Source organism: Oncorhynchus clarkii, chromosome 14 (assembly GCF_045791955.1).
Source record: "Oncorhynchus clarkii lewisi isolate Uvic-CL-2024 chromosome 14, UVic_Ocla_1.0, whole genome shotgun sequence".
In the NCBI taxonomy this organism is placed as follows: domain Eukaryota; kingdom Metazoa; phylum Chordata; class Actinopteri; order Salmoniformes; family Salmonidae; genus Oncorhynchus; species Oncorhynchus clarkii.
The window spans coordinates 6,777,058-6,790,000 of record NC_092160.1 but is presented as its reverse complement, the minus strand read 5'-3'; the positions used below and the strand labels follow the sequence as shown (position 1 = coordinate 6,790,000).

The window sequence follows — 12,943 nt, the reverse complement described above, 5'->3', positions numbered from 1 at the left end:
CGACCGCATGGTTAAGGACCACAACCTCAAGTGGTCAGAGCAGTCATCAACGCCCTGAATCAATCCACCCCTACTAATAAGATATACTACTGTGTTTAGAGGCAACCCAATCTACAGTAACCTGGTTCCAATATAGTTTACTACCGCTTTACATGCAGTAGTCATTGTGTTATATTGTGAAGGATTTATGTGGCAAAGACAAAGCCCTGTTAAAGACTGGTATCAGTATCTGATCAAAGGCTAAGTAGCTTCCTGATCCGTTTATTACTGTGATCAAATGCATCTCAGTCATGGTGACCAGAGCCAAGGCAATCAACAAGGTAAAACAAAAGCCCTGAAGAATTCCTTGTGCTTTTGTGTGAGAAACTATTATGGCACCTTGGAGCCACCTGGTGGTGAAATGTAGGAATGTACGTTAGAGGACAGTGACCTGACTGGTAGGTTGCACCCTGTTCCCTATAGAGTGGGCTACCCTATAGGCCGTGATCAACAGTAGTGCACTGTATAAGGTACAACTTGAGACAGCTATACGATAAACTTGTATCACCTTAACATCTGAACCAAAGTAACTTCCCTTCATAGACAGACTTTTTGAGCCTCCCTGGTGGTGGAAGGATATTCCATCTCGATGCGCACGTCGTTGAGGCGGGCCTGGAGTTCATCAGAGTCATCCTCGGCCTGCTCGTCAAAAACACTGAGCTGCACCCTCAGCTCCTCATTCTCTATGGTCCGAATATCCTACAGGACCCAGGGAGGAGGAGGGAGAGAGAGAGAGGGAGGTGGGAGGAGAGAGAGGTGGGAGGAGAAAGAGGGGGAGCGAGAGGGGGGGGGGAGAAGGGGGGGAGAGAGAGGAGAGTAAGAGGGAGGGAAGGGTGGGTTGAAGATTGGAGGGGGGGTTCAATAAAAATCCAAACTTCCCTGAACCTACAGGTAAACATGAGTGTTTGGAACCTGTCTGTGTGACTCACCGTCAGCAGGTCTCGTAGGCCCAGTCTCAGCAGCTCTGAGCGGATGTGGATCCTGTAGTCCAGCTCTTCTCCTCGACTGATGAGAGCGTTGATGAGCTGCATACAGCCATTCTTCAAGGCGATGTTGGGCTTGTTCATACCTAAGAGGAGTGGCTGAAACCTCTCATTGTCCTGCTTTTCTGCCTCCTCAGTGATGGCCTCCAGAACACGCTCATGACTACAGAGGGCGTTACATATTAATGCACAGAAAGGTACACACACACACACACAAAAACACATTCTCCCACTCCCAGACACACACAGACACACACACCTAAACAGATACTTACAGGTTGTCAGGGTGTTCCAGGATGCAGATGGCCGAGAGCAGTTTCACCACATCCACCATCATGTGAGGGACCCGGGGGTTGATGGCTCGGACCAGCAGAGGGATGCCCTCGGCAGACGTCAACATGGCCTTCAGACCATACTTGTTGTTCATGAAGGCTTTGAGACAGCGCACAATCTCGTGTTGACACTTCATGCCCATGTTTCTAACCGGAGGAGAGAGGAGGGAGGGGGAATGGTGTGTTATTGTACATAAGGGGGTTTCCAAACCAAACAAGTAGCAAATCCACTGGAGCGTTCTAGGAATAAGAGGGGTCGACGTCTTACCAGTACTCGTCTCTCTCCTCCGGGAGGTAGGGTAAATGCAAAAGTGGTAAGAGGGGCGTTGAAACGCAGACGTAATCACGGGATCCAGACATTCAACAATATTCAAAACATTTTGACTGAACTTAATAGGGAATAAACTAAATGTATTAGCCAAAGTTTATCATAAGGCATGAGCAGAACGCAACAGTGTTTGTCATTCCTGCAACTTTCTGAAAAGGCAACTCTGTGTGGCCGTTAGCGATGACGCAAATGAAAACAGTCTTCTGGTAAAAGGAAAGACTTTCCCAAAAAACCTTCTCAATTAAACGTTAAACTACAAAGTAGCCTGCGCCTATCTGGCAGAATGATATCGGGATGATTTGCGTCGATCCAGTGGGTATGTGTTGAGCTACAAAAACACAAAACAACGGTCTCTTGCTAGGTGTGCACTGTAATGTAAAGGGTAACTACACCAACCAAATCTACATTTCAACAACAACAGAAAAGTAGTCTTCTGATGTGGTTAAAACATTGTTGTGGACTTACAACACCAAATAAAGTTGTTGTTCTATTTTACAAAGTGTCATTTGAGTGAAAACTTGAAAGAACTGGGGGAAACGGAAACCTGGAAAAGGTCAACAGACGAGGAATTTTGTTGGGGGGAAAAATCTATGGAATCAGGCAAAAAGAGAAAACTGATTTAATAAAGCCTACTTCCGGGTACTGGTCTCTTTCCTCCTGGAGTTAAGGTTAATGTAAAAGGGGGTTAGAGGGGGTACGGGGTAGGTAAAAGGGGTAACAGGAGCTTGATATATCTTACGGGTACTCGTCCTTCTCCTCCTGGATTTTCCTCATGATGTTGAGCAGCAGAACCAGGCCCTCGTCTCCAAAGTTCTGCACCCAGCTGACAGGGTTGTTGTTGAGGGAGACCCGGAGTGATTCCAGACAGCCCAGGAGCTGTGCGTCTCTGGGCTCAGTCCTCAGCTCCTGGATGTATATCATGGCTGACTTGGAGCTCTCCTTCTGGTTCTGACCCTAGCTCACACACACACACGGCAGTAGTGTAAAAGGACATAAAGAGGACAAGTTACCGCTGCTCCAGGTCTACTGTGTATGTTATGAAGGTATGACTGATCCCAGTACCTCAACCTTTGTTACTCACAGCTTTGGACGTGTGGAGGTACTGAGACACCATCTCTCGTTTGATGACGATGTCTTTCGCCCGCAGAGGCCGCTGCTTCTCCTCATTCAAGTTCATATCCACCTGGAGAGAGAGAGCAGGGGGAAAGAGAGGGGGAGAGCAAGCGAGAGGGAAGAGAAAGAGAGAGGGGGAGGGGAGAGAGAGGGGGGGAGAGAGAAAGGGAGGGGAGGGAGAGCGAGAGAGAGAGAAGAGAAAGAGAGAGGGGGAGGGGAGAGAGAGGGGGAGGGGAGAGAGAGAGGGGGGGAGGGGGAAGACAGAGAGATACCTTTAAGTCAGCGTCCCAAAAGATACAGACAAATAGCCTGTAGTCCACACCCAGTAGACAATCATTGTCTCTTTATTTAACCCTCTTCTCTCTCACCAGCATCTGTTCGAAGAGTTCCAGGACGTATTCGTCAGGGTGGTCATGCAGCATGGTCCCCTGGGTAGGAACCTCGTAATGGGCAGCGTTGGAGTGGCGCTGCCCGGCTGCATGAGGCTTCTCCTTGTCCTTCTTCATCCTCATGCTGGTGAAACGCTCCAACTGCAGGGGGGTCAAAGGAGAGTGGTCAGAGGTCACACAGGGAGATATGAGGGTTATCCCAGTTCAACCCCAACCCTGTGGATTGAATAGGTCAGGGCAAAGAGGTTGATTTGGAATTGGGCATCAGATTCCATTGGACATTCAGACGTCATAAATGACTAAATATCACTGTGAAACACGTTCAGCTTCACTCATGTGTGTGCTAGAATCAAATGAAGCAGGGTCACAGGGTGATGTCATCAACATACCAGTTCATACCACATACTGTTTACCGGGGTACTTGGAAATAGCCACTGGATGGCTTTTCAATATCATCAAAACCGTTGAAACTATTTATTAGAAGTTTTTCAATACACTCATATTTGTAGCCACTTTAATAAACTCTACGGGACAGTTAACCTAACGCAGGCTAATGTGATTAGCATGAGGTTGTAAGTAACATGAACACCTCCCAGGACATGGACATGTCTTATATGGGCAGAAAGCTTAAATTCTTGTTAATCTAACTGCACTGTCTGATTTACAGTAGCTATTACAGTGACAGAATACCATGGTATTGTTTAAGGGGAGTGCACAATTATGAACTTGAAAATGTACTAATAAACCAATTAAGCACATTTGGCCCGTCTTGATATAACATTTTGAACAGATATGCAATAGTTAATTTGATCAGTCTAAAAATGTGCATACACTGCTGCCATCTAGTGGCCAAAATTTTAATTTCACCTGGGCTGGAATAATACATTATGGTCTCTCGCTTGCATTTCAAAACACATGCTTTTTTCCCTTTGTATTATCTTTTACCAGATCTAATGTGTTATATTGTCCTACATTAATTTCACATTTCCACAAACTTCAAAGTGTTTCCTTTCAAATGGTATCAAGAATATGCATATCCTTCCTTCAGGTCCTGAGCTACAGGCAGTTAGATTTGGGTATGTTACTTTAGGCGAAAATTGACAAAAAAGGGGGAGGATCTTTATTAAGTAAATACCGGCACTCAACTTGTGCAATACGTTAGGAAATAAAGCAGATTGCGTTCTTGGCTGGCAGCCACACAAGTCAATTCGTTTACATTGAGAAATCTAGGCATTTTTTTGCAAAAACGATGCATGGCCACCATATGTCTAATGTTTATGAGACGAGAGAATGTAGCCAGCTGCATTTTCTAATGTTTTGCTTAAAGTTAAGCTTGCATTTTACAGGAGAAAATAAGGCTGGCTACACAGAAAAGCATCAGAGAAAAGTTGCACATCAGTCAGAGCTCTATGTGCTGATAGAATGCCTGTTTGTGAATTCTCACCTAAGTGGATAAGTGCAACTGAAGCACAAAATAAGTCTGATGCAGAGCAGAAATGACAGAAGCACTTTAGAAATAGGTTTACAAGACGCAGCAAGATATTATGGGTTTTATATTGTTTACCTGAATAAAAAAAACAAAGAATTCTGAGTTAATGCTACCCTACCCCTAAGTTCGCATGTATATTTTAGTAATTTAGCAGACGCTATCATCCAAAGTGACATACAGGAGCAATTAGGGGTAAGGGCCTTGCTCAAGGGCACATTGGCAGATTATTAACCTAGTGGGCTCAGGGATTCGAACCAGTAAAAAAATGAAATTTGGTTCCTCCTACCTACAGTGCCTTCGGAAAGTATTCAGACCCCTTGACCTTTTCCACTTTGTTACGTTACAGCCTCATTTTAAAATGGATTAAACAAAAAAATCCTCAGCAATCTACAGACAATACCCCATATTGACAAAGCGGAAGCAGGTTTATATATATTTGCAAATGTATTACAAAAAATAATAATAATCTGAAATACCTTATTCACATAAGTATTCAGTCCCTTTACAATGAGACTCAAAATTGAGCTCAGGTAAATCCTGTTTCCATTGATCATCCGTAAGATGTTTCTACTTGATTGGAGTCCACCTGTGGAAATTTAATGGACTGGACATGATTTGGAAAGGCCCAAACCTGTCTACATAAGATCCCACAGTTGACAGTGCAGGTCAGAGCAAAAGCCATGAGGTCGAAAGGAATTGACTGTAGAGCTCCGAGCCAGGATTGTGTCGAGACACAGATTTGGGGAAGGGTATCAAAAAAATGTCTGCAGCATTGAAAGTCTCCAAGAACACAGTGGCCTCCATCATTCTTAAATGGAAGAAGTTTGGAACCACCAAGACTCTTCCTAGAGCTGGCTGCCCGGCCAAACTGAGCAATCGGGGGAGAAGGGCCTTGGTCAGGGAGGTGACAAAGTACCCGATGATCACACTGACAGAGCTCCAGAGTTCCTCTGTGGATATGGGAGAACCTTCCAGAAGGAAAACCATATCTGCAGCACTACACCAATCAGGCCGAGAGAGTGGCTGCACGGAAGCCACTCCTCAGTAAAAAGGCACATAAACATAAACTCCAAGTGGGCTGTTATCAGAAGCACCTAAAGACTCTCAGACCACGAGAAATAAGATTCTCTGGCCTTAGCGGCAAGCGCCACGTCTGGAAGAAACCTGGCGCTGTCCCTCCGGTGAAGCATGGTGGTGGCAGTATGACGCTGTGGAGATGTTTTCAGCGGCAGGGACTGGGAGACTAGTCAGGACCGAGGGAAAGATGAACGGAGCAAAGTACAGAGAGATCCTTGATCAAAACCTGCTCCAGAGTGCTCAGGACCTCAGACCGGGGCGAAGGTTCACCTTCAAACAGGACAACAATCCTAAGCACACAGCCAAGCCAACGCAGGAGTTGCTTCGGGCAAGTCTCTGAATGTCCTTGAGTGGCCCAGCCAGAGCCCGGACTTGATCCCGATCTAACATCTCTGGAGAGACCTGAAAATAGCTGCCCAGCAACACTCCCCATCCAACCTGACAGAGCTTGAGAGGATCTGCAGAGAAGAATGGGAGAAACCCCCCAAATACAGGTTTGCCAAACTTGCAGCGTCATTCGCAAGAAGACTCGAGGCTGTAATCGCTGCCAAAGGTGCTTCAACAAAGTACTGAGTAAAGAGTCTGAATACTTATGTAAATTTGATTTGTTTTTTTATGAAAGTTTTAAAATAAATTACACATTTTTTAAAACCTGTTTTTGCTTTGTCATTATGGGGTATTGTGACGATTGAAGAAAACAACAATTTAATCAATTTTAGAACAAGGATCTAACCTAAAAAATGTGGGAAAAGTGAAGGGGTCTGAATACTTTCCAAATGCACTGTATACAGTATACACACTACATGGCTATACACAGAAGTTTGTGGACACCTGCTCGTTGAACATCTCATTCCAAAATCATGGGCATTAATATGGAGTTGGTCCCCACCTTTGCTGCTATAACAGCCTCCACTCTTCTGGGAAGGCATTCCACTAGATGTTGGAAAATTGCTGCTTCCATTCAGCCACGAGAGCATTAGTGAGATAACACAATAATGTTGGGCGATCAGGCCTGGCTCGCAGTCGGCATTCCTATTCATCCCAAAAGTGTTTGATGGGGTTGAGGTGCAGGCCAGTCAAGTTCTTCCAAACCGATCGACAAACCATTTCTGTAAGGACCTCACTTCATGCTTGGGGGCATGGTCATGCTGAAAAAGAAAAGGGCCTTCCCAAAACTTTTGCCACAAAGTTGGAAGCACAGAATCGTCTAAAATGGCATTGTACGCTGTAGCGTTAAGATTTCCCAAACCATGAAAAACAGCCCCAGAGCATTATTCCTCCTCCACCAAACTTTACAGTTGACACTGTGCATTGGGGCAGGTAGCATTCTCCTGGCTGGCGCTTGGCATTGTGATCTTAGGCTTGTGTGCGGCTGCTCGGCCATGGAATCCTATTTCATGAAGCTCCAGACGAATAGTTATTGTGCTAACGTGGCTTCCGGAATCAGTTTGGAATTTGGTAGTGAGCGTTGCAACCAAGGGCATACAATTTAAGCACAACACGTTTCAGCTAGAGGTCAACCGATTATGATTTGTCAACGCCGGTAACGATTATTGGAGGACCAAAAAAAGCCGATACCGATTAAATCGGCCGATTTTTATTTATTTATTTGTAATAGTGACAATTACAACAATACTGAATGAACACTTATTTTAACTTAATATAATACATCAATAAAATTAATTTAGCCTCAAATAAATTATGAAACATGTTCAATTTGGTTTAAATAATGCAAAAACAAAGTGTTGGAGAAGAAAGTAAAAATGCAATATGTGCCATGTAAGAAAGCTAACGTTTAAGTTCCTTGCTCAGAACATATGAAAGCTGGTGGTTCCTTTTAACATGAGTCTTCAATAATCCCAGGTAAGAAGTTTTAGGTTGTAGTTATTATAGGAATTATAGGACTATTTCTCTCTACACGATTTGTATTTCATATGCCTTTGACTATTGGATGTTCTTATAGGCACTTTAGTATTGCCAGTGTAACAGTATAGCTTCCGTCCCTCTCCTCGCTCCTCCCTGGGCTCGAACCAGGAACACATCGACAACAGCCATCCTCAAAGCAGCGTTACCCATGCAGAGCAAGGGGAACAACTACTCCAAGTCTCAGAGCGAGTGACGCATGAAGCATTGCGAAGAGCTGCTGGCAAAACGCACAAAAGTGCTGTTTGAATGAATGCTTACGAGCCTGCTGGTGCCAACCATCGCTCAGTCAGACTGCTCTATCAAATCATAGACTTAATTATAACATAACACACAGAAATACGAGCCTTCGGTCATTAATATGGTCGAATCCGGAAACTATCATCTTGAAGAAAAAAAAAACATTTATTCTTTCAGTGAAATACAGAACCGTTCCGTATTTTATCTAACGGGTGGCATCCATAAATCTAAATATTCCTGTTACATTGCACAACCTTCGATGTTATGTCATAATTATGTAAAATTCTGGCAAAAAAATTAGTTTGCAACGAGCCAGGCGGCCCAAACTGCTGCATATACCCTGACTCTGTTGCAAGAGAAGTGACACAATTTCCCTAGTTAAAATACATTTTAACAGGCAATATCAACTAAATATGAAGGTTTAAAAATATATACTTGTGTATTGATTTTAAGAAAGGCATTGATGTTTATGATTAGGTACACGTTGGAGCAACGACAGTCCTTTTTCGCGAATGCGCACCGCATCGATTGCTAGACATGGACATGCTAGATAAACTAGTAATATCATCAACCATGTGTAGTTAACTACTGATTATGATTGATTGATTGTTTTTTATAAGATAAGTTTAATGCTAGCTAGCAACTTACCTTGACTTCTTACTGCATTCGCGTAACAGGCAGGCTCCTCGTGGAGGGCAATGTAAGGCAGGTGGTTAGAGCGTTGGACTAGTTAATCTAAGGTTGCAAGATTGAATCCCCGAGCTGACAAGGTAAAAATCTGTCGTTCTGCCCCTGAACAAGGCAGTTAACCCAGCGTTCCTAGGCCGTCATTGAAAATAAGGTATGTTCTTAACTGACTTGCCTAGTTAAATAAAGGTGGTAAAAAAATAAATAAAATTAAAATTCAGTGTCCACAAATACCGATTTCCGATTGTTATGAAAACTTGAAAATGGCCCTAAATAATCGGCTATTCTGATTAATCGGTCGGCCTCCAGTTTCAGCATTCCCGTTCTCTGAGCTTGTGTGGGCTACCACTTCGCAGTAGAGCCGTTGTGGCTCCTAGACATTTCCACTTCACAATAACAGCACTTAGAGTTGACCGGAGCAGCTCTAGCTCAGAAATTTGATGAACTGACTTGTTGGAAAGGTGCCATCCTATGACGGTGCCACATTGTAAGTCACTGAGCTCTTCAGTACGGGCCATTATACTGCCAATGTTTGTCTATGGAGATTGCATGGCTGTGTGCTCAGTTTTATACACCTGTCAGCAACGGGTGTGGCTGAAATAGGTGTGTGTGTATAACTTCATGAGCTGGATTGCTTGTCTTTGCAATTTGTTTATTTTTATTTGTGCTCTTACGCTAGCAGGCTCCATGGAAATTCGCTATTACTTGGGCTAATTCTGTTAGCATTCTGGTAATAAAGGCCCAATGGGCTTTTTTTTGCATCATTTGCCGCACACCTTGTGTGCTAAACCAGTAATACCGTAAATACCGGGGTAGGCAGTCGTTCTTAAACTGACTTGCCTAGTTAAAGAAAAAGGTTAAATACATTTAAAGTAAAATAACCTTTGAGTAGCAGACTTCCTGTGAGATCATAGCTAGTTTAACCCCTTCCTGCCCTGGGCCTAACCTACCTACAACCCCCTAACCTTGACCCCAGACCCAACCTGTAACCTAGGCCGGCCCTTCAGACCAACCACTGAGTCAGGGAGACACAGACGGACAGGCAGGCACCATTCAACAGTATGTGTCGATACAACCAGGGTGAGTAGTACAGACAACATGGTTGAGTTATTATGGGGTGTTACTGCAACAACCAGGCTCATGGGGGTTGTAGTGTGGTATGGATAGAGGGGCATGGGGAGGGGTTAGTAGTGGACTACAGGGTGAGATGAGATGCAACAAAGACAGTCAGATGATTATGACTGGGATGTGGGCACACACAAACACACACACACAACCTACCTCATCAGGAATCAGCCGTTTGAGTTTCTGTACAGAGAGGGGAGGGGGAGGGGTTGAGAGAACGAGTGAAAGAAAGAAATGGGGAGATTGAACAGGGGAAGAGGGAGACATTGAGGGATACGGGGAGATCGAGGGAGGGATTAAGGGACAGACAGAAGGAGAGAAAGAGAGGGAGTGGGGGAGAGAGGAAAGGATCAATTAGGATCAGACAGGGAACGTCTCTACAAAGGTCATCATTAATCATTGCGGACAGAGGGGAATAGGCTACAGGTAGATCAATATCACAATAACAGACTACTTCATTAAACACAGTTACACATTACACACTGGATCAATCAAGAACATACACACTTAGATTAGCTCACTAATTCCTCTTGTACGACGTTATGGATCATCTGAACAATTCCACATGCAGGGATTGATCCATTTTTTGCGATTAGGGGATTTCAGATTTTTTTTGACAGGTAGAATGACAGTACAATTGCACTAGCAAATCCTTGCCACAAGGTGTCAGGCTACACCAATGAATAGCTTAGTGAAGGCAGGGTCTCAATTGATAATTGGCCAACACCAGGTGGCGCTGAAGATCACACACAAATCGAAACACAACTATGGAAAGCTTATGGGGCAAGTTCCTCACTTCCTATGTTTGCATTCTACATAACTGCAAAAGATAAGCCAGAAATAAGATGCATGATCTCTGTAACGGTGCTTCCAAACATGGCCCATAATGACTGTCCCACATGCCAGCATCTGGAGCCAATCAGCAGCCACCCAGAGGGTCACAGGCCACAGAACACACACTGAACAACAACCTAGGCTCAACATGTTCAACGGCTTTATAAAGTCAACCTTCGGGGGAAGACAAACAGAGGAACACACACACACACACCTCTCATCTCTCTCTGAGCCAGCCTTCCTAGGTTTTGTTATGTCGTATATAGGCTTTAATTAGGTAAGAAGTCTAATTAGAAGGCTCTTTATCAAAGCGATTTGATTTGTCAACTGTGCCTTTTCTCATTGTAAAAAAATAAATAAAATGGTTACTTTATCCAAATGTTGAATAGGCAGATAAATACATGTTTATGCAGGGGGGGGGGGGATAATAGCCTACTACTTTGGAGATCATAAAAACTATTAAATAAATGATGTTACTTGGCTGGTCACTGATCGGCTCTCTGTAGCAATTCATTCTATGCAGGTGGGTCGGGTTGAAGAGAAAAATCTGTCCAGACGCAGCTCAGAATATAAGTGGCCGGCGAGGAGCAGGTTCGGCTCCCCCCAAAAAAAGACCAGTGCAGGACTCTACTTTAGTGATCAGCTTTCTCTACAGAGAAAGGTTCAATTGGCCTAAGCTGACTTGCATTCTCACTCTCTCTCACCTCCCTCCTCTCTCAAAAAGGCATGCGGACAAAGGCGGACTGACACACATACGCGTGCGTACACACAGCTACATGGAAAACAGTGCAAACAAGGGACTGGTGTAAGGGGCTGTTGGGACTATAATATGGATTCTACACAAATTCAATTTAAGAGAGCTGCTAATTAGCCATTAGCTAATAACACAAAGAAACACAATTTGCTAAGTCACAGCATGGAGATCGTCATTACTGCACACCATCTCCACACTTCTCTCTCTCCATCTCTTGTTCTCTTTCCATCCCTCCTCTCTCTCTCCATCCCTCCTGAGGTAGCCAGCTGATTGGATCTGGGCCTGAGAGAATGACAGAGGGTGTTAGGTCCCTAGTGCCATTTTCTTCTTTTTGATTACTTTATCTCAACTTTCATCTCTCGTTACCTTCTAGAGGTATCCAGATTATCAAACCAACCTTGTGCCATACCGGGATATGAAGTAATACCGGCACTGAACACAAGGGGGCACTGTTTTTACACCTCACAGATACTCTGTAATCCGAAGGTTAGCATTTGCTAACAAGTACATGTAAAATCCAATAGAGAATGCTAACTAAATCCACTTTTTATATAGCCAGCGATGCTCTTGATCCAAGAGGGGATTCTCTGCTGATACCAAGCGAATGCTTGATTTTGAAAGAAGCTAACCACACTTAGCTAGATAGCTAACTAGCTACTAAATTAGCAGACCAAATGCACAACTGCAGAGCATTTAGCACATTTTAGACAGTTAACTAAATAGTTACAAGATATCTAGCTGTCAAACATTTAGTTGTAAATTCCATACTGTGACTCACAAGGCTCTAGTCTCTTGTCATTGTGTGCTTGTAAACAAACACCACGTGACTGGGGACAACCAGTAGGCTTCATCATGAAAAATGATGTGACAGGTGAAATAAAGTACGCAATCTTCTTTATCTCCTAACGTATAGCACACGTTGACTGCAAGTATTTACTTAAAAAGTAGCTACAAATATTCATTTTTTAAATTTTTTTATTTTTTTAACTTCAAATAAATAGTTTCAACGGTATTGAAAAAAACCATCCCGTGACTTTTTCCAAATACCCGGTATACCGCCCAAGCCTATATTACCTTCTGGTAACTTTCACACAAGTACTTTGGGAACACATTCAGATTGATGTCTGCCATCCCAGTCCCAGCCATTATGACCCTCATCAAAGAACTATTAGGTCTGCAGCTAGACTGAATAGGAGTCGTGATGTGTTGGCCGTCTGCTCCATTCTATTTCTATGGTTTTGGGCTGACATTAACTGCTACCCTTTAAGAAATACCAGACATGGTATGAGGAACTTGTGGCTCACAAATGTCAAAGGAATGGAACGGGAGTCAACCTACCTCCCTCAAAACACACACACACACACACGTTTTAATATGCAGCACCCCAGTTATCCAACCTCTATAGGTTAACAATACGTGTGAACTCACGAGGGCTCAACCGTTAAACTGATGTGTATTCAAACACACTCATGGGCACATACACAAACAAAAAGGCCGACACTGCACATTGTTGTTCACATGATAGATGTTATCACACAGGGTGCTATTTGGGAAGCAGCCAAAGAGCTGGTAATGGAGACTACCTGTGTAGTGCTGTTCTTCTATAGTACACGGTGTGAATATCCTCTAA

General features: G+C 43.8%; 1 protein-coding gene across 3 annotated transcripts in view; it reads right to left on the bottom strand.

The window, feature by feature from the left end:
- LOC139366187 (protein diaphanous homolog 1-like) overlaps positions 1-12,943 on the bottom strand; it is a 142,671-nt gene that overhangs the window by 90,072 nt on the left and 39,656 nt on the right. For 2 of the 3 annotated variants that reach the window (XM_071103374.1, XM_071103376.1), the window contains exons 2-8: positions 9,882-9,908; positions 3,164-3,325; positions 2,764-2,865; positions 2,422-2,636; positions 1,298-1,501; positions 969-1,185; positions 620-738 (exon numbers count right to left, since the gene is read on the bottom strand). In XM_071103374.1, the coding sequence (XP_070959475.1) occupies positions 620-738; positions 969-1,185; positions 1,298-1,501; positions 2,422-2,636; positions 2,764-2,865; positions 3,164-3,325; positions 9,882-9,908 (1,046 nt within the window). The remainder of the gene's footprint in view (positions 1-619; positions 739-968; positions 1,186-1,297; positions 1,502-2,421; positions 2,637-2,763; positions 2,866-3,163; positions 3,326-9,881; positions 9,909-12,943) is intronic. The other variant, XM_071103375.1, reaches the window with a different exon arrangement.